This window comes from Acyrthosiphon pisum, chromosome A2, assembly GCF_005508785.2.
Source record: "Acyrthosiphon pisum isolate AL4f chromosome A2, pea_aphid_22Mar2018_4r6ur, whole genome shotgun sequence".
NCBI classification, from domain to species: Eukaryota; Metazoa; Arthropoda; class Insecta; order Hemiptera; family Aphididae; genus Acyrthosiphon; species Acyrthosiphon pisum.
Genome location: NC_042495.1, coordinates 4,244,098 through 4,268,375, shown reverse-complemented (window position 1 = coordinate 4,268,375; position 24,278 = coordinate 4,244,098). Strand labels below are relative to the sequence as shown.

Here is a 24,278-nt window from a genome sequence, read left to right as displayed (position 1 = left end):
CAATAGTTTTTGAAATAATGAATGTTTAATATTAATAAATCACAGATTATAACATGAATATTTATCAAGATATTTCCAGAAATAGGGGGGATTATACTATGTAATAAAAATGGTTTCAGAATAAATAAAATTAAAAGATAATTACTATTACTTATTACTTTTAAAATTAACATATTTATTGATTTACATTTCTAAGTAAACGAGAGTTCTATGAACCAAATATTTTGACTGTGAATATCATAATAAATCTTTACCTAACTTTACTTTTTCAAAACTTTAAAATTACATCTATCCTTGGTTTTTATGAAATATTCACATTCAATTCATAAAACAGAAGATATAAGGTAATAAAAGTAAACTTAATGTACAAAATATGAAGCAGTATCAAAATCATTGTGACTAATTTTAATTTTTTTTAGAATAATTTTATGGAATAATCAGATTGTGCTTAATTTAAAATAATAATTATATTATTATTCAATCTGCAAAATATTATATATTTTGTATTAACGATATAAAATTATCGGGTTTTTCTCATAAGTGCCAATTTCGTACTTGACCCAGTTAGGTTTTTTATAAGTTATAACTTAAAATATTTAGATTAATTTACAATTATTAACAAATAGTTTTAAGCGGTTCTGTTCGGAAAGTTTTCAATTTCAAGCACTGAATTGTTATATTATTTGTCTTGTTTACAGGTGTCATGGGTTCGAAGGGCAGGTGATAAGATGCAACTACTTTCATTTGGCCACCACGTATACAGTACAGATCAGCGTTACGAGCTTTTATTTAAAGATCCAAACGATTGGCAACTCCGTATATCTTATCTGAATGAAAGAGATGGAGGTCATTATGAGTGTCAGGTATCAACTCATCCACCAATCGCATTCACTGTTTATCTAGCTATTATAGGTTAGTATTCCTAATATTGTATAACCATATTAATGGGTAAATTTGTGATTTGCTACAAATAACTGTCTTAGGTCATACAAATAACCATGTCTACCAAGATAGTTCCATAATATCATTCTGTTATTAGGATGAAAATATCATACTACTAATTATTGTGGATGAAATAGTCGTAAAATATTAATTGTAATTTTTAATTAATATGAAAAATCATATTAAACTTTAAATATTATAATGAAGTGTTTAGGTACTTACTTATAATTTCAACCCAACTAAGCCGATATATTTCATAAAGCTAGATACACTGACGCCGATTTGTCCGTGAACTAAAACTGAGTGTCTAAGAGTTTAATATTCTCTTAAAATTTAAATTTAGATTTATTACATACAATATTATATTATATTATATACAACATTGATAACAAGTAGATTAAAACGTCGTGCATGTTCACCTGTGGGAATTTTATTTAAGCTTTAAGAAATATTTTATATTCATTAGTTGGCATATTTTCTAATGAAGTTTTGAAAAGTCATATCAATTCATTGTTTTTATGTGAACAATCTTGAAATAATTTTATTATATCAGGATTGACATCTGGAATAACTGAGCATGTTTACCTTGTGACTGTATTTCATCGTCTCCAATAAAATAAATTCGTGAAAAAGATGGTTCACCATTATATGAAAGAGATCCTGTCCGATGATAAATTTTACATTGAATTTTGAAGGTTGTCTGATATCCTGATTTTTTTCTATTTGTACCAAATAAATTCATATTAAAACTTGAATTATATTTCCTGGTTTTGTTCAAAAAGTATTTTGGTTCATAGGTGGAACCAGACAAATATGTTAGTAAGGCTCTATCGGACTGTTCAAAGGTGGTAAATTTATTTTTCCATTTGTATAATACATGCCATTGGCTCATCTTTAAATTGTAATGCTTGGAAATGAATACATTATAAATACATTCATCGTTCATGAGACCAATCGAAATCTGATAATCATAATTATAAATAATAGGAGGATCATAATGAAATTTTTGATTAGTGAAATGTTTTTTAGCTTTTTAGATTGTTGTTCTGTACAATTGTTACTATTTGTGTATTATCAACTCTTATTTCAATGTCATCGTCGCTTTTTTTCTTCGAGCATTCCTACTTTTTCCAAATTTTTTTTTTTTCTTTTACACGTTGATTTGTGTTGAAAATGTGTCAAAGTATGCCGTGGTTTCACCTTAAAACGCATATAAAATGTCAAGACTCAATGTCTGTCTTGTCCTTCTGGATCAACAGAATAGTAATATATTATTATAATTATGATCACCGAATAAAAGTATAAAATATTTTTATATTTTTGAAGGTTAACGATGAATAATATATTTACACGTTTTTTAAAAATAATTTTAAACATTTTGAGTATAATAACATAGATATTATATTATACATGAAAGTACACTGTCCTTGTGATGCGCATACCTAATATAATTATTTATTACAATATGCACTATACTAGAACTTAAACCTATTTATATTTTGTGTTTGACTGAACCGTAATATACCAATACAGCGTTTCTGAAAACCATTTAATATACTATAAATATTTTTAAAGAGAATTGTATTTTTGTTTTTCTTATAGTGCCTCAATTGGAAATAACAGATGAAAGAGGCGTACAAGTGAAAGACAAATTCTACTACGTGGGTAGCACTATAGAGCTAAAATGCTATATAACCAAAGTACCCCAACCAAGTCAATTCATTGTATGGCGTCACGAGACGACAAGCCTAAATTACGACACAAGCCGAGGCGGTATCAGGTAATAGTAGTACTGAATGTTTACAGAAACAAATTACCACTACACTCTAACATTACATATACCTACCTAGTTTATTTTCTTATATTATTGTTAGGCAATCTGAATCAAAAATCTATTTCTATTTCAATTTTAAACAAATTGAAATATACAATAAGTCCATTTGTAATACGAAATTGTATATTAGGTATTCAAAAAATAGAAACTTATATTTTATAGTTTAAAATTTATATTTTTTTCTTTACCATTAAATTTAATACTTTTTAATTAGGAATTGTTGCTATGTTTCTATAAGTATAATATCTATAGTTTCTCGCTATTCATATAAAGATAGCTAAAGCACACATAACTATATACTTGAGTGCTTAAGATAAATAAAGAAACACACATTGAAACAAAATAAATTTATAAATTATCTACATTAGATTTTTATAAAAAATGTACAAACATTATGTTTTTTAAATTTGGATTCAATCAAAAAATATACCTACTATAAATACAAAAATATTAGAAAAGCTATTTAGCCTATATAGTCTATAGTATACTATAATATTAAATATATTAAGATGTATAAAATTTATTTACTATATATATAGAGTGCGAGAGTGTCATACCATGTTTGTGCACGTCAATAACTTTTGTTTAAACTATATTTGATACTTAGCTATTATTTTCCACAATTATTAATATAGTTTATAGTATTTTTTGGCTTATCCAAACTTCCGACGTGAAAATAAACAAATTACATTTCGTTGTTAGAGAGTTCCTTAAAATTCTAACATAGTAATTTATAATTTATAAAACTAATTTATGTAAATATTTTAAAAATTGAATAAATTATTAATATTCATAAAATACCCAAATAGTTATATACCTAAGCTTTATTACTTAGGCAAGAAATGGGTAGAGGAGTATATATAATGGTATATTTACCGTTGAATGTGTACTATTAGGACAAACATGGTGATACACTCAGTATACTCATATTATGTAATGAAACAAAAATAATACAATTTATTGTTGAATTCATCAGTTGGGTTTATAAGTAAGAATTAATGAAGACTATATAAATAATGAATATTCAAATGTCAAATATAAACTTACCTTAGGCTGAATAAATACATTTATACGCCATTGTTGTTGTTAAATTCTAAAGATATTTAGCATACTAATAAAATCACAACATAAATGATAATAATGAGCTTTAAAAATGGATAAATTGTAGAATATACGCATAAATATCACAAACAACTAAATAACTGAACATTATTAAAAAATAATTTCTACTTATTATACATATGCTATCAAATAACATAAACGATAATAATGAGGTTTTTAAATGGATAAATTGTAGAATATACGGTATCTAATTTAATAATATAATAATAAAATATACGGTAAATAATTGAATATTATTAAAAAAAATAAAATAATTTCCACTTATTAAATGCTGTTAATATATTATATTGTATATTGTTACCATTTTCAATAACTATATATTATATATAAAGTCATAATAGTTCATATTAATACTAATGTTTAAAACAATATCCATACATCATAATCAATAAAGTACTTACATTATTTTATGTAGTAGGTATTGAGGTAGGTAGCTAATTTTTCATTTAAATGTAAATAAATATTAAAATTACGGTCTATTAGAACTAAATGAAGTAATTTAAAATATTTAAAAACACGGTGTGGTTCTAAAAAAATGATACTAAAAATATATATACAATATTGTCAAACATAGATTTCCAATCAAATTCACTGATATCCTACTCCATTATGAACTTAGCTAATTGAAAGTAGAAACTTATTAAAAAGTAGATATCCGTACAGAACACAAAAACTGGCCTATCGTCTTTTATTTAGCTTCGATTATCTAAGTGCAGGATAGTGTTTTATAATTTGTGGTACAACATTTTAAAGCAATAGAGAAAATGGCATTAAAAAAATTATTCTGAACCAAGATTGGTGAAAATTGTACTTGCTGATATAGTGATTTCTCTATAAATTTCTTGAACCCTTGTGGGTAGTTTTCACTACATACTCTCAAAGAAACCATTTTATGAACATCGGAAAATAACCTTTTAAAAACAACATAATTTAAACCCTTAAAGCACTACGTGAAACTTTATGAGTACTCACAACTACTTTAATTACAAAAAAAAAAGTTCTTAAGAAATGCCAAAAAAAATATATATATATTCATTATTCATACTAATACCTATATATTATAATCATTGTAAATTCTAATACATTATTATTATATAATATCTTTTAAATTTAAATTTTTATTTTTAAATGCATTGTTAATAAACTTTAATGTAACATAATTTCTAAAAACAGAAATCATATTGCCGGACGCTGGTTAGCCTAAATGTAATATAAGCACTAAGCAGTACTGCATTGCTGCATACTAAGAAGATTCAGACGATATTCTGATAACTATATTTTATAGAATTTTCGTTTTTTGAGGTAATTTTCATTTTGTCTACTTCTTGATTATTATTTCAATGAGTTATATTTCTGGTTTTGATTTTGAAAAAATAAATTAACAGTCCAAACAATTTTGGAAAGACAATACAAAAATTATCTTAAAAAGTGTTATAAATCGTGTGGTTCCAAAAGAAAAATAACAAAATAATTTTTTTTTTAATAACGGCAGCTAGAATTTCTCCCAACTTCTATTATCTACGTCTTGTCCTCACAACTATGGTATTATGTTTTTTAGCATTTTTGCTGGTCCTATTTTATGCAATTTAAACATATTAGTATAAATAGAGTATTATGCATTAACCTTCAGTCAAAAGCAATTCACCTTTTATGGCGTGCATATTATTTTTTTTTAATAATATATTCCAGATGATTCTCGATACCAATTTGAATATACCCAAGTGCAAACTATAATGAAAATTATAAGCTATAGTATTAATTGAACATCGTAATAATTTTAGCGTTAGAGATGAATTCGTTTTAAATTTAATGTTTTACTTTTCGTTTTCAAGTGTTTATATTAATGGCGATGTGGAAGTTAAATATAACTGAAAATCCCAGGTGATTATCTTTTGGGATTTACCAACGTTAAGTGTGCTTAACTTAAGCGCCAAGGTTAGATTATTCATATTACCTCACGTTTATTACGTAAGGGCCATTGCTATAATGTGTTATAATATTACATAAAACAATAATTATTTTTCATGGTGTATTGATTTTTGTTTTTGTGTCTTACAGATTTTGCATTTCTGCTAGGTACAAAATATGTTTTCTAATTTCGTCTAAATATGAAGTACACAGAAGCAAAAGCTTTACTTTTATGACATACTAAAATTTTGGGTTATATGACTTACAATGTTAGCATTAAAGTTAAAAAACGATTTACTACTTTTAATGAAAAACTTTAAGATTATTTTGTTTTTTTTAAACAAAGAGTTTCAAAAGTTTTTAACAACGAAATTCAGATACAGAAAAAAAATCTTATTCAAGCATATTGTAGATATACGTACTTATATAGATATGCATGAACTACGTTCTTTATAAATGCATGGTGATATTTTACATTGCTACTTCTTATTTTTATTTTTTATTCATACTATTATATATATTTCTAAGTTTTATATCGATTTCTAGGAATAACGAAATAAATATTTATATTATGATATAGGCTTCAAATGTTATTGATAATAATATGTGTACAATTTTACGATATAATTTTATTTTCAAAATCTTATCAGAAAAAGTGTAACGATAAATTAATTTTTATAAAATTATATTGTTTAAAATAGATATAAGTTTCACATATAATCGATTAAAAAAAACTTGAACATTAAGTTATGGCTTGGTCAATAATCGTTAAGCTATTTCCTTTATATTTAAGTCACTTAATAGTGTTACACATAGGTATATTGGTAGACGATATACATAGCTCAGTACGATTATATTATGTGTATTTTTTTTAGTTATGTTTTATTATCATAAATCATAAAAATAATTCTTAATTTGCAAATAAAAAAAAAAAGAATTACGCAATATAAGAACAAACATTTGAAGTTATATTTATATATTTGTTTTGTTTAGAAGCTATATTTAGTTTTAAAGACAATAGAAATGGAAGTCATACCTAGGTAGGGTCGCTAGCTATATAGTAAAGAGGATTATTTAAAATTTATGATACATAAATATTAATTAAAATGTATCTTTAGAATCTATTACTGTAACTGTTTTAATGAAAGAAAACCGCAAACTCTCCAAATATTATACTTATACATAAATTGTTTTATTTATTTTTACGGTGTATTGAATTGAATAATTTTTTTCTCTAGAATACAATATTTTTTTTTCTGTTTGTATGAATATTTTTGTATAGGCCACATCATTCTTGTCGCATAAATATTATTTTTGGTGTGGGGTTCTTAGTTTGTAGGATTTACTAATTAATATACAGTCAAACTAGGTGCATTCAAAGTTGAAGGGCCTGCATAAATTTTGAGTTATCAAAAAAAAAAACAAATATATACCATTATTTTTAGATTAAAAAAAATTATTGAAGTACTTACAACTTATATATTTTATGAATAATTTATTATTTTTTAAATTATCCAATTTTTACATAATATTACAAAATATAAATACACTGTACCTATCTATTATAATTTATAATTTAAAAAGGTTTTTTTTAAAAAACATTATTGATCTTAAGCATCGGCAACTTGTAGGTTGGGTTACGGTTGGTCGAGGTGTATGTGGGGCGAGTATTGTCACTAAAACCCGGGTGGTTACCCATCTGGGAACTAATGACGCCGGCTGATGCTTGATCTTAGAACACGTTAGTGCCTGAGACCAACCACCAAGCCACACAGGCCTCTAAAAAGGTATTAATTGATATTTTATTATATATTTAGTAAGAATAATAACTTCAATAATAAGTATTATATTAAGTAGTCAAGGCCTCAAGGATAGGTATATGTCATTCAAAATAACATGAATTACTCGATAAAATATTTCACTTCTCAATACCACTGGTCGCTACTTGCTAATCTCATCTTCGCCGGTTTGAGTGTCATCAACATATTATTTTTGAGTTATTACCTTACGGCCCAAGTATCCAAAACATTTAAAATCATGTTATTTGAAACATAAAAAATTACCAAAATATAATGAATTTGAATTGGTTAAAAACGAATACACTACACAAAAACATTTCAGTGCTTTTTTCAATGGTTTACAAATGTATTTTTAAACTTGTCGAAAATTCAAAAAAAATATTAAATTTAGTATCAGCTGAGTTCAAAATTTGATGGATTGACAAGACTACAAAAAACTTTTAGAGAACTTTTACCGATTGAAAAAGTGTGTTGCTAAAAACAATACGTAAAAAACAGATTATGGTAGAACCAAAAAATAAACTTTAACACAATGCAAATCATGAATTGTGTATGGCACAATATAACAGCATTTTTCTATTGATGTTTGCTACGACACTGAATATGCATTTTTTTTCTTGAGATAGTATGATGATGCCACCATAAAATTTATTTATTTTTACTTGATACTTTTCTTGAGAATCGCTTGAGCTTTCTTCTTAAAGGCATTGTAAGAAGAACTGCATCGTTTTAATAGTATTGTTGTTATTGTTACACAAGAGGTTCGATCTTATTTTTATAACCACCAAACAGTCTTTATTCCACGTAATGGAAACGGTTCTAACGCTTTTGTGAAACCCACAGAAATAATAATGCTCGTAAAAGTTTTGACGTACAAATTACTCTCAATAAGTTGAACTTTTACTACGTACATAACAATTTTCGGTTACGACGTAACTCCAACGTGGCTTAATGGTATCAATTAACACGTCATACTTTTACGGTTAACAAAGTTTATTTTTCAATATTACTTTCTAGTAGGTACCGTTAATATACCTACCATACTTTCTCCATTTATATTATAGATATAATATTTATATATACATAGGTAAATCATTTTCTTATTTCATCATGTATTTCACACTGATTATTCATTAAAAACTAAAATATTATACATAATTATTTATGAATATGTCAATTTCAAATTTAAAAAAATTTTAAAACCATTACATTATTATTACTTTAATAACATAGAGAACTTTAGAACAACTGTCATAAAATTACTTTATGATTTTTTTTATATTAAATAGTAAGACATTTTGAGTTGACAGAGAATGAGAGCTTATATATTGTATAAACTCATAGTATAGGTACCTATAATATATTAACCTAATGGCTAATATATCAAAAACTTGTCGACGAACATTTTTATAATAATAATTTCTTCTCCACACAAAAAAGGTATTTTAATAAATAAAATGATCAACAATTTTCATTTTTATTCTGTTTAAAATATCTTTAGAGGTCAAACTTATAAGATTTATCAAAATTAAATTCTATCAAGAAAAATTTACTAAGGAATATAATTTAAAAAATGTAATTATAAAAATATATATGTTGTTTATACATTTATTGGTCTTTGTTGCTTCTATTGTATATAATATATATCTAATAAAACGATCAAAAGTAAATACCTACCTATAAAAGGTTACATAAAAAAATACATAAACAATCAATGTAGTTGGCACGCTAAATAAATTCTCGGGATAATTTTCTTATTACACATGCTCTGATAAATGAATTTTATTTTATTTAACTGATTATATTATAAACGGATTATTACAGACCAATAAGTACCTACATTGTATACTGCCAAAGCATTTTACTGAACAAACGTGTCTACTTTCGAAAAAATAATTTATAAATATGCAGTCAAATGTTGACGATTTAATAATCATTGTAACCATACACGTTACAAAAAAATAATGCAATTTAAGCGCTTACAAAATTATCCATTCATTAAAATTATTTTATTTTATTTTTACATTATATGTAAACCAAAAATTGTACAGTAGGTGTTAATAAATAACACAATAAAGTATTTTGTAAAATTTAATTTGTATTGAATATTTATAAAATATACATAATATAACAAGATAAGGCACAGAACACTAGGTACTATGTTTATATTTATAAAATATACATCTAAAATAACTTTTCACAAATATTCTCTGCAAAGTAAATAAGTATTATGATTCTTAGTAAAAAAAATATTTATTTTAATATACCTATACAATTTATACATCTTATTATAAATTAAAAATTATTATATATTAGTGAATCATTTGGTATGTATAATAATAATTTATATCTAATGTATTATTTGATTTTTCTTTTAAAAAAACTTTGTATCAAAAACTGCATCATTTTTTTTTTATATATAAATTTAAATGTATTATTTATTTACATAATTTAGTACGATATTATCATTTAAATGAAAATTCTCCCATTCGATTAAATTTTAATTATATAGACAATTTTAAAAAAAAAACTCTTAAATACTTTCATTTATATACATTTTGGTCACTAGCAATAAAATATAAGTAGGTACACATTACACGGGAAATAATAATAATCTAGTGGGTATGTCTGATGGGATATCTCACTAAAATTTATGGTTTGAAATAATAGGTAATATTTTTCGAAATTAAAAATGTGAGTCCTTTGTAGTTTGTATGTTAATTTTTAAATAAATTATGTAGATGTGTGTTATACTATTATTATAGCCTGTAGTATGTAGTCTGTAGGCATAACAACTTTCTCAGCAATAAACATTTACTATAATAAATTATAAATAGTTTAATAAAAGTAATTTTTCACCGAATGCTTTGTAAATAATATATCATCTTCACTATCACTTTAAGCATAATAGTCATTATGTAGGTAACCATTATTTTTTTTATAAAATATAACATTTTATTTGGTACCCAATTGAATATAGAATTGAAAATAGTTAATAAAATATATTTTGGCGATAGATGTTAAATCCGTAGGACATAATGGCGTGTTTATAACCTAATGTACCTAATACAACCTACATGTGCGTGCGAAATAGCGTTAGAAGCATTAATCAGTTTCAGAGAACGTACTATTCTATATACTATTGTGATTTGGGGAATTGAATGGTTGAACGACGAGCTTTACGGTTTTATATATTTTTATTTTTTAGAGCTCTCTCAATTTACCACTTTACCTTGAACACACGACCCTCATTTGCCATTTGTATTCCATTTTAAACGACAAAAACATAATGGCTTAAATTTATATGGGTTTAGTAAAAAAGTCAACAAAGGAAAATATTATATGATACGTTTAAGTTATAATAACTTATTTATTTAATTCTAGACGTTTTAAAACCTGTAAGTATATGCCATATGGGTTATTATACCTAAATATAATAGTCCCTTCTTCCTTATTACTCCGATACACACTTAAGTGTGTTAATCAATATTTGCGATAAGTATACAATACAACCATCATAATATTATTGAATATTGATACGGATCATTTATAAGGGTGTAGAGAATTTTCGTTTACCATTTTATCCATACCTACTTATTTTTTTTAATTATATAAACTTAAGGAACATTAAAGTAAGAAGTTCGGAATTCTATAGACTACCTATGCGTATAGTAAGTAAACACACAGATTGATTTCACAATTTTATATCGCAAAGTACTTTTTCTTTTTCAAAAACGTGGTTTATATCGTATGATTAAGTTAGTTAAAATGCAAATGCTTTAGTCTTTACAATATTTCTTATGAACCTTCTATATATGTTAAAATCGTATATCATTATACAAATTGGAAATATTTAATTTAACATTTATGATTAAATTGAATCAATCCACTAAAACAACTTTACTAAAGTATAAAACAAATTTAATAGATGAACAAATGCATTCCAGAGCTCAAAGAAATAAAAGAGTTCCGTTATTTCCACAAATATAAAATCTGATATAAGATTAGTTAATGGTACCTAATATGTTTAAAATAATTTAACAAAGATGAACACAATTATGAATGAAGAATATTTAAATCAATACGCACGCCGATCACACAGTTAATACTGTTTACACGATATCTTAGTAAAATAAATACACTTGTTTTTAGTTTTCAAAAAATTATCAGTTATGTAAAAACAAAAAAATTAATACATAATTGTTAATTACTAAAAAAAAGTTATCAGATAAGTTTAGTTAAGTTTAAAGAATAATAAAGACAAATTATAAAAAATAAATACATAGCAAACCATGGGAATTAATACCATAATACCATCTTGTACAAATCGTAATGAACAAATTAATTAAATCGTAATACTCTGATATACAAAAACTAAGTGATTGAATTTGGAACAATGGCTCTAAGCTACTAGCCTAGGTATAATCTATATTAAAACAAATTTAAACTAGCGTCTCATAACAAGAATTGTTTTGAAATGTCTCAAGTTTCCTAGTATCGAGGAAAAAATAAAATATTTTACAATCAGTAGTCCTGTATTTCATTCCATGCATACATATTTTATGAACAACAAACAGTTTATATTATAGGTAATGCAAATTCTAAAAAATATCTATTTCAATAAAACATTAGGTATGTAGAATTTTTCAGAGCCCAAACAAAATATAGATATATTCGTATAGTAAAAACTATGTTTTAAAAATGGTTTTTAAAAAGGTTTTCAATTAATATGGATAATTACAATTGTATTAAATATTATGATATTTACATTAATTAGAAATTCGAAATTATTTTTTAATGGAAATGTTTTAAATTTTGAAATGAATAGTTTATAAATGGCATTTATAGGTACTATTTTGACTAGTATATAGTGTAAAATAGGGTCTTGTTGGGAAACTATAGTATTATCTACCCAACTACACCCCGTTGGCTAATTATATATATATATATATTTATGTCTAATTATTTATAATATACCATATGGTTACTGTTGGTAAGTTTCTATTCCACTTATGTTTAAGTACACGAGGGAAAGTTTGAAGACATCGTTGTGGTTAAGTGATTTAAGTTAGTATTGAGCTTATGATGAAAGTGTCGGTTGTCAGAGATTGCTAATTCATTTACCACACTAGCATTTAGTTGGTGAAGTAAAATAACACTACGGTGGAAAACATAGGAAAAGAACATTTTGGAGTGAGACATATCATAAATCCTGCACAATAGTCTGGACATGAAAAGTATTCAACTAGGTACGTATTTAATCTCACGTGCGAGTATACTTGTCAAGCGGGACTTATTGGGGATTTATATGGTTTAAATTCCACGAGTGACATTATTACTTGAGATAAAATACCAATAGGTAACATCATTAAAAAGAGTTGAGAATATCAACGGTAATTAATATTTGGATTTAACGTTCAAATGCTTTCCTGCTTACGATATTCAATCAAAATGTATTATCTGTAACGACTCAATGATCAAAACAATTTGTTTAACCCTGCATTTAGAGACAATTTTTATTTTATTTAAAATGTCTTATTTTTATTTACAATAATATCTCACAGATAGAACTGCAAAAAAAATTATTTCAATTTTAATTTAATTTAATTCACAAAATATAAAGTTCATAGATTCTGAGGAAAAATGTAAGTACTTCATTTTTTCACATATCATCTCTTTATTTCTAAAAAAAAAAAAAACACCCACGGGTAATGACAATACATTTCCCACTTGAGTAAAAATATATAACCATTAAAAAATTCACACAAAAGTAATAAATATTAGCTAATTGAAATTAAATTGAATACCATAAAATATTATTTTTGTATATATGCCTTACCCTAATTAATTATAATTTACAATATAAAAAAAAATTAATATGAATAGTATGAGTTTAACTTTATTCAAATTAAATGACAAATAAAAACCACAACCATTATTTTTACCCAAAAAAGTTTTAACGTGAAAGTAAGAACTCTAATTGCATCACAGTTATATACTGAAACCACACTTTTCGTTGAAATTAATGATAACTTTACTTATGTATCAACAGCGTAATTTTTCAAATCATTAATTTTGAAATTTTGCACATTTAAAACTTTAAGGTGATAAAAATTTCTAAGTGAATTTCAAACAAATTCAATAAAATTGTACTTAGTGATACATTTTCTTAATCATATTATTTTATGCTCAAAGTATAATAAAGGAATGAAAAATTATTTACAAAATTACAAATATGATCCCAGAAAAACTAAATCATAACAAAGATTTAGCATACATTTTACAAAGTGTGACAAATTTATTTACTTTCAATATGTTATAATAAGACTTGAATAAATGCCAAGATGAATATTATTAGTTATTACTTATTTTCTATTCTTACAATATAATATGTACAAAAATTAACATTAAGCGTTTTTTTTTTTTTTTTTTTATGAACACTTATTTTATAGAAATGATGAGAATATTAATTGTCATATTATTTTCAAAATATGAAATACCATACCAAAATTTATTCATAGTCATACTCTAAAATGTAATATTTCTGTAAAAACAATTTTGTTCATTTTACGTGAGGTTCTATACATTTACGACCTATATTATACGTGTATTAAATATACATGTATATTTATTTTATTTTATTTATAACATAGAATATAATTATTCAAAAATAATTTACTTAATAAATCGATTTTTAAAATTTTTAAAAAAGGTAGGCAAGTGCAGGGTACCGCTCTGCTGTAGAGTAGTTTTCGAGTATGTCCTTATAATGGATGCGTTATGTTTGAATTCAGTAATAAATCATTGTATACGAAAAATAATTCTGAGTGGAGACGTTGTGTCATACTTGTATAAATAATCAAATTTAATAGTTAAAAATAATTTTAATAATTAAAAATAATTTTAAAAAAATCTAAAAATCTAAAATATCTCGTGGCTATAAATAGCGTGAATTTCGGATAAACTTTTGACGAAGGTAGAAAAATCTGTTGGGAACCTTCTATTAAAACGTCTTATGTTAGCTATGAAAAGAAAAACTTATATGAATTTCTAACTCAAAAATAACTTACAACATTTTAAAAATTTTAAAAATTTCTTGCGGCTGTAAATTGCTCAAAAATAGTCAAAATTGTTTGAATACAAAAATTTCAAGAATCTAAGATTATTTTTCTTTTTAATTACAACAAAATATCTATAAATAATTTTATTTTAAATTTCGGTTTTCCCAAAAGCACCAACTATATTAACTTTTCTATCAGAAGAGATTCTGATCTCGAAAATCGGAGTATTTTTAATATCTAAAAATAAATATATTTTAGTATTTTAGTAGCTGTAACATATCACGTTGTATCATATAATTTATGGACACTCACATTTATTTGATCGATTAAGGAAATTAACGCAATCAAGTATATATTAAATTTAGTCAGAATAAAAAATATTCTGCTATTTCCTATATGCATTGAGTCACATAGTAGAAAATCATTAAAATTAAATTATCTTTACTTGATTTTCACACTGTAGGTATATACTATATAGGTTCATGGAATTCTATTGTAAAATCACGGAATATAAAATGAGTGTAACATGATTCCAAAAACTCCGTTTTGATCATTTTCCAAATAATTTTTGAGTTTATGATAATTACTGCTTTTGTGGTTTTCATATTATATATCTTACAATTATTAATATTATAACGCACTTGAAAATGAATTTCCAAACTTATATAGTAATATACTGAATAGACTCTATTCAATAGAGTACCTGTCCATTATACCTACAGCTAACGGAAATAAATTTAAATATTATTGTATGTAATTTATTATATTTTTACATTAATATTGTTATAATTTTTCGCTGGTCTTGCGTCGGTTTTTTAAAACACATATATGCACGCTTTGTTTTAAATAACTACTATAGTAAATTTTCATTTAGTTGGTACATTTTTCGCGGCAATAAGTTACGTTTATTAATATTCTATTTGCGCACATTATAATAAATTACCATATGATGTTCAGTATGTGGTTCCAACTTATCTGAATATAACTTAACAGACAAAAATATAGAATCATTATAGTGAAAGTAGTGAAACAATTATTTTTAACTGTATAAGCTATTTTAACCGTTTAGGTTCAGTATTGCACAGAATAAGGCGGCGCTGTCAAAGTAATGCGCAAGCAGTCCCGTCAGAATTGTCGATACCGAGGAAAAAAAAGTATTATACAGAATGGTTGACCAATGATTTACCCATCCTTTTTCTTCAATAATGCAGTTATTTAAAATCTGAGTTCTGGAATTTTTAAATATACATACTTAAAGATATTATATGGACGGCTCTACTTTGTACTACTTAAAGATTGACTGCGGTGATACAAACTTCTGGTTTTTGAATGATAACCCTTTTTGTTACTGTAAATTATTTAATGTATAATTTTTCTGAAAATATTTACGTACTATAATCAAAATTCGAAAGAGTGGTTTTTGATTTGTTTAACTTTGCATAATAAATATAATAGGTACATGATAATGGGTTTGAAATATTTAGGGGGTATGGTTATTTCAACATTTTAGTGATTAATATTAATCTATCAACATTAATAATTTGTAAAAATGGTTCAAGTATAACAAATACTGGATCCAATATTACATACATTTTATATATTTTTAAACCTATTTTTAAGGACTATAATTTTGTATATACAAATTTTAATAACTAAAAAACAACTAGTTCAAAATTTTAACTTGGTATATCAACATTAAACAAAATAAAACCACTAAATAATTTCAAGTAAAAAAAGGGTTTTCATTTAAAAAACAAAAGTTCGTATCGCCAAGTATTTTGTACGAAAGTGTCCACTTGTGTAGCACGAAAAATTCAATAATCTTAAAAAGTAGTTTATGTATAATTTATAATTCTAAAAATCTAAATTTTAATAAATTAACTATTTAAGGACAAATTGGAGAAGGTCATGCTTGGTAAATCACCTTGTATAATACACCTATTAAAATTACTTTATAACCGATAGAATAACACATAGGTTCGAATTCAGAATTTTAAACAATTTCTTAACAGTATTTAAATCCTAATCCAAGGAAAATTAAAATGATGGTCAAATTTTACGGAATCTTGTGTTTGAGGGGCTGTATGTAGATTTGTATACTATTATAAACTACCTGAATAGGTAGCTAAATACGATTTAAATAGTTTTATAAGCTACCACACTCAATATCTTGACTTGAATCTTAATTATTGAACATGCAGTTTAATTGTTTTAGTTTTATTTCTTATCTACCAAACACTATTCGGATGCATGAAAAAATGATGTTAAAAACGCAACAAGAGTGATAAATATAGCCTTGTTTAGCACACATAAAGCTGAAATCAAATATGACAGTAATTTAGACTAATCAATTACAATTAACAAGCTATAAAACAACATGACAATTATATTTTCTTTTACAATAATATAATATTTTTATACCATGGTTTAAGAATTTCAGATATACCCACTACTGAGGTATATCCTAAACCGTTTATTACACTCTTAGGTAAAACTCTTAGGTACATACTGGATAAAGCTATAATTTAAAATCTTGAAGCCGATTTGGTCGGCTCGTTTCAAGGTTTATAGAGTATAATCTATAAGCCTTGTGCTCGTTCGGTCCCAATGTCGCCACTGAGCATGCGCAAAACATTACCACAATTATGTTACTGCGCTATCTTTTTCATTTATGATGTATGCGCAATAAATTCATCGGGGCCGAACGGGTTATCATGCCGACTACACATGATATACGCATAGCTCTATCCAATATGTATTAGGTATCTAAGATTATACTCAATATTCTGTATAAAAATTTAATGTCCCTGATTGCATAAGATTACCGTATATAATATGGAATGTCTTTGTTAAACTTTTTTTCCTATATTAAGTTAGTTTATGAAAATACTTGTGTGTCCAAATTGTTAGTAAAAATAATTTTTTTCTACTTTCAGCGTGAAAACCGATATACTGACAAATGGCGCGAAGAGCAGGCTGTTTATAGCCAATGCACAAACTTCTGACTCGGGAAAGTACACTTGTTCACTAACTGATATAGCGAGCACATCAGTTACAGTGCACGTCTTAAACGGTTTGTAAACGTTTATATTCAAATAACTGAACGTAAATAAAATCTATTTTGACTTTATAATCATGATTTAACAATCTGGATTTAGTAATTTGAAGGCAGCATTTGAATTTATCAATTAATAATATTTATTTTATAAATTGTAATTAATGCAAATTATAGTAAAATATTATTTACTTTATATTTATACCTAACCTCATGCAGCTGAAACTATAATTTTCAATGTCATCGAAGTGTATTTGAAATCATATATGTAAATTCAATGTCAATACTTTCCACAGATAATATCATACCTACATTTTATTTGTGGAATTTATTAGTACAAGTATTGTATATAACATAATATAGAAATATATTTATGGAAACAGCTGCACCGTGTTAATTTTAAATTCACGGCAGTAAAATTAATCATTATTAAATACTTAATATAACAAAATATAACATATAACTATAAAATGTATTTTTCAGTTACTTTTATACTTACTATAATATTATTAAACATATTATAATAATGATTACATATTATACTTTATAAAAATTATTTCATAATATTATATAAGACAGTGCTTCTCAAACCACGGGCCTAACGTATATTCCCGTAAGAGTGGGTTTTATTGAACTTTTACCAACTGACAATAAAAAAAATCGTAAGTATAATTCTGAGTAGGTATATAAATAATTTGGTTTCATTGTGTAATTTGTTTAACAAAGAACGGCCAATATGTGGTGTGTCACACGTTTTCAAACGATTCAATAAGATAAAAAATAGACGCCTTAGTTACCACTTTTGATTTAATTACTATATTACTACTGTGCATTCTGAATTCCAAAATAAAACATTATTTTTTTTTTATAAAAGAAAAGTATCAGGACAAAATTAGCAAACAGACTTTTTTTTAAAAAAAACCTACGCATTTAAACGATAAATATCTTAAAGAAAAATTAATTTAAATTAACGCAGACTCCACTCTTGAAACCGAATTTCGTGAAAAAGAACTAGGCTAACTGTCAAAAAATACGACAGTAAGAATCCATTAATTTCAAAAGCCGCCTTAGCTATATTAATTCCTTTCGCATTGACATAATATATCTCTGTGAATCTGTATTTTTTACAAATTAAAATAATGAAACACAATCATAGATCATAGCTTTCAAAGTTCTTCATAGACTTTAGGAGCAAACTTACACATCACTATTTAAATTATCACACCGAACACAGATTTATTATACAGAAACATACAAGATTACCTATCACATTGAAAAATTACAAATTATTTCCTCATTGTGACGAGTTAATACTAATTTATTTATATTTATGCACATTTAAAGTTTAAAATTGTTATAAAATTATTTCCAAAACTATTAAAAACGTAATATGTTTACTATTTATTTTATTTATGTTAAAAATAGTGATAAAAATAGTGTTAAAAATAGTGTTAAAAATGTATGTAAATAAAAAAAAATCCCAGATTATTTGAACAATTATATATAATAGAAAAGAAATTATAGACATTTTGTGGTCATAAAAATGTTACATTAAATTCAGGGGGGGGGCACATTACAAAAAAGTCTGAGAATCACTGAAATAAATATATGAAAAAGTGAAGAACCTATACCATTATATTATGCAATATGCATAATATTATGTAATGAAAATTGCACATTTTAATATTTCACACGAAGCAATTATAATTGAAAAATGTGAAGTTGAAATAATTTAAAATATGTGTAGGTATAAAATATCTGGATTTTTAATATATTTTGTTTTATTATGTTTGTATTTTTGTCTAAGCTTTTCAATTTTATTTTATGGAAAGTGTTAATATAATAATAGGAATACCTAACACTTATTCTGAACCTATATAGGTATTATATATTTATATGAGCACAATAACTTAGCCTATGACGTTTCCACAACATTTTGAAAAGATATGAAAAAAATTCTATGACTAGGTAGTTTAAGTCCCAATTTACTACAACAGATATCAAATAAAATTAGGTTAGCAAGAAACTAAATATTCTCGAACACACCCACACACCAATTAACATGAATACGTTCTAGCAAAATTATGCAGGTTGTAACTTTGTACTGTCTCTGATTCAACTCTTTAGTCGTTAGTTTTTTTTTATATCTAAGTATCATTTAAAAAATTATTAAGTTAAATTATTAATTTCCATTATCAAATCGATTAAAATAAATGTATAATATCCAATATTCCAATTTATATTAGCAGTTTATGGCATGTTATGGTAGGTACCTATATAGTATAAACTTAATAAATCAGCTCAAATATTATTATACGAATAAACAAGTAACTGTTACTAATGATTTTAAACAAAACCATGTGTAATATATAATTCTAATATCATTTAATCGACCCCAGTAAACGTTTTGGCATAGTTTCATATTTTAATAACTAACAAACTCCATTTTATTTCATGTACAATGCATAATGTGACGAAATTTAATGCACCTATATGTATAAGTTATTAATAGAATTGATTGAGAATTTATAACTATCATTTAGACGTACTTTAATTAAAAAATACATTTCTCATAAGTTTTGCTCATTGTCTCTGCATCCTTCTGGGACCAACATTAGTGGATATTAAACAAATTTTTTTAGTGAAAAAATGTCCGCTCGTTGAGAAGGGACCTTCAACTAAACTTAACACTTGTTAATTATTGCAGAGTACCAAAGTTAACACATATCTTTCACAATAATATACCAGTTATTTAGTGACTTGAAATAAATTCCACAGTTAATGACATATTATATACCTACTTAAATATAATATAGTTAACGTATTATATTCATTTTTGCTTTACATGTAGGTATTTGATTTTCCAAAACAAAAAATGTTATACGAATTGCGGTTACCTACGCCAAAAAATAAAACAAAATATTCATCACAAAAATTGATTGGGAAAATGTATGTTTCTGGACATATATAATGATTATGTGTATTTTGTGTTTAGGAGAAACTCCAGCCGCAATGCAACACGGTGGTAGCAATCGGTGTGGCAGGCTACATTCATTATGGGTGATCATCACATTTGCATGGATATTGTTTCGATTAAGTTGACATGATTAATACGCAAATGTGCACTGTGTTCCAGACCGATATGTTACTTATTATTATAATTAACTATTGTTAATTTGAATCATAAAAGGAAAACCAAAATAATCCCGAAAACCCGACGGACATGGATAAATTGATCGATTGATACCGAATGAATACATAATAATATAAAATTATTGCGTATAAATGTATAATATATTATGATATTATACTCGTATGTTGTCTTTGTTGAGTTTTTAATCACTCTGTATTTATATTTGTATTATATAAAACCTATAACTCCTATCACAGTTAATATTACTATTATTATTATTATTATTATTATTATTATACCTACCTAATTATTAAAAGAAAAAAATCAATAAAATATTATACAGATAATTTTAGATGAAAATTTAATATACAGCTTGTATAAATTAAACGATACATATTATACTTCAGAGTTGGTATTTATTTTTTATTGTTTCGTTTGATAGGTGTTTATTACGGGTGTGTTCAAGACCCAACTATATACATTATACATAGAGGTATGTACTTCCTAAGCATATTATAATATATTATATATCCGTACTTATGTCTGTAAAATCTCAAAGAACGTCACTATTGTCAATCTATTTAAAAGTATAAATTAGTAAAATGATAAACCTTTGTATATTATACATTTATACCTACATGAAAGTACAGAACACATTAAAAATGTATAGTATGTGACCTGATCATTCCTAATTATTGTCCATTCGTGTTATTATAGTGTTGTTTAAAAATAATTATTTATTCTTTTCATGGATATTACATTTTATGAAATCCTACGAAATTTAATAACAACAATAAAAAAAACAATTAAAAAAATAAAAATAAATTGTACTTATAAATAAAAATGAACTCCAATATTTTCATAAGTGTAGAAAAAAATATGGAACACAATTATTAAATTTTGTATTTTTAAAATGCTATCCCTTAATAGGATTTCAAATGTTGTTTGTTATTGTTAGTTTCTATTTTAGTAATAATAGATACTATCAAGTATCTCGACCAGATTCTTTTGAGTATCCTCTTTGTGTTACTTACCAAGGATTTTTTTTGAGGATATAGCTAAAATTAGTTAATTCTGTTAGTGGTTTACTGGACATGAAATCTTCTCTAATGAACTTGGGCGAGTTCATTGACTATTTGAATTTTAAAGTCTGTATGAAGAGATGTTACAGCTGTCAGCCATACACAGATGTATTGGAGTGTTCTAATTTATTAAATTATTTGTTTAATTTAATTTAGTTTGATACCGTGGTTTCATAAGTTCAAATAAGTCAAAACAGACCCTAAAATTGTTTTGTATATTCATATATCGTCTACTATTGTATAGTTTTATAAATTAATAAACCACAGAGCAATGAAAATGTATTGGTCAAGTTAGCATAATAGCATTAACACCTGCCACTAATCACCATCGTACATGATTCGAGGATTCAAAAATGTGCCTTCCTATAGTCAGGTAAGACTTTTAACGTTATTAGTAATCTAAATTTAGAATTTAACAGTTAAACGATGTATTTAAAAGTAATTAAACGTTTTCAATAAGTGATTGACAAAGAAATCGTACTTATGTATAATAATTATAATAGTTAATTATTCATATTTTACACTATAAACTCAAATTTTTTTAATTTGAAAATTCACTATAAATTAATTTATTAATGCAATTTTATACCTACCTGCATAATATATGTCATCAGTGATTTTATTACATAATATTATACAATATTATAAAAAAGTGGAATAAAATGTAATAATGCCAACCTAGCTACAAATGATTGGATATTTTTCAGCATTATTGTTAAAATGAAATATTAATATTAAACAGTTTTATAAGTAAACAACGAAAAATCCATATTGTTTCCGTATCGTTTATATAGCCAAATATTTTTTTTTTTACTTTTGGACTTAGACCAATATAGTCGAAAATTGTAGTTCAAAAGTTTTGGTTATTTTTTTCTGGAGAAATGAAACACAGACCGGAACCTACCGACCGGTGTAATGCGCCACAGAACATGGTTTTTTTTCCATTTCAAAGTTTCAAATAAAGCAATAAAAAATAAATTAATTTTTTTCCTAACCAAGTATGATTAAAGTACGGGGATTTAATCGCAATAAAAATAATATTGGTGAACTATTTTCACTCGTAATTCGAAACAAATATTTTATGATGAGAGCAGAAATTGTATACAATGTGAAAAGACAAAAAACTTACTATGATAAAGATGTTTAATATGTATGCTGACTATAATATTATACATATTATTATATTTTACAACACACCGTTGTAACGATAAAATGAAAATATCGGCTTTTGTACAGTTTCACGTGGTAACAAGACCCTGTGGAGAAACGCCATTAGGTCTGATACAAAATAATTAGGTACCTAACAACCTTTTAAAACGCACTGGGCACCGCCACGTTAATATGTATATGCATTAATAAAAAGTAACTTAAAATTAAACAGTAGATATATTATACATATACAATTTATAGTAGGTACCACGATTCTTATTCTGGGTTAATTACTAACGAGCATAATAAATTATTTTACCTGAAACGCTTCGGATTTATTACGTTCGTTTGTACTAATTTACATTTACCTCGTCGCGGATTAATATTCAAGGCGTAGAGATAAAACATCGTCGTCACGTCATAGCTGCAGGCACTCGCGATACACAACACTCGGCTATACAACTTATCAATCAAAACCCACACGTATATTGGAGTATTTTTAACGAAGCGTATTGTTACCGAAAAGATATATGTATAAATGTATGAATATTTTTTTATTTTTTTTTTCAAACGAAATGATGCGTATTGTGTATACCTATGTGGCTATGTATTATATTTTTAAATGTACATTTTCTGTTATCCAGTGTACCTATATACACAGTGCATACACAGTACACACTTCGTAATTTGTACATATATATTATATTTATATATGAGTGTATGTCTGTTGTATATAATATATAGGTATAATATTATGTATATATATCTTGCACGTATATCTGTGCGGTTCCACGAATCTCCCCATTCATTTAGGACTCCTCTCGTGTGCCAATGTACATAAACTAACAAAACCGGGCTTGGCGACGCGAATCACACAAATACGACAAAAAAAGTTAAAAAAAAAAAAAAAAAGAATAAAAGAAGAACAAATAACGATTAAACTCGGTAAACGGATTTTTTATTATTATTTTTATTTTACACGACTTTGTTTTGTGAATGGCTGTAAAATAATATAAAACACGGACGTTGTGGAATAAATTGAAAATTATAATATTATTTTATTTGTGATGTTTTACCAACACGTTGGATGTCAAATGCGATTATAACTAATCTACCACACTTATTAATACGTACAGTACAAAAAGTACAGTTTGTAACTTTTATACATATTAATGTTGTTGGCTTACTTGCAA

The 24,278-nt window shown here is 25.4% G+C and overlaps 1 protein-coding gene across 2 annotated transcripts in view; it reads left to right on the top strand.

Moving 5' to 3' along the window:
- The window catches only part of LOC100162357 (myotilin), a 162,702-nt gene extending 141,440 nt beyond the window's left edge, over positions 1–21,262 (top strand). For both annotated transcript variants that reach the window (XM_001942780.5, XM_029490487.1), the window contains 4 exons: positions 699–912; positions 2,545–2,722; positions 17,603–17,739; positions 20,717–21,262. In XM_001942780.5, the coding sequence (XP_001942815.2) occupies positions 699–912; positions 2,545–2,722; positions 17,603–17,739; positions 20,717–20,823 (636 nt within the window). In that variant the 3' untranslated portion in view covers positions 20,824–21,262. The remainder of the gene's footprint in view (positions 1–698; positions 913–2,544; positions 2,723–17,602; positions 17,740–20,716) is intronic.
- Positions 21,263–24,278: the final 3,016 nt, after the last annotated feature.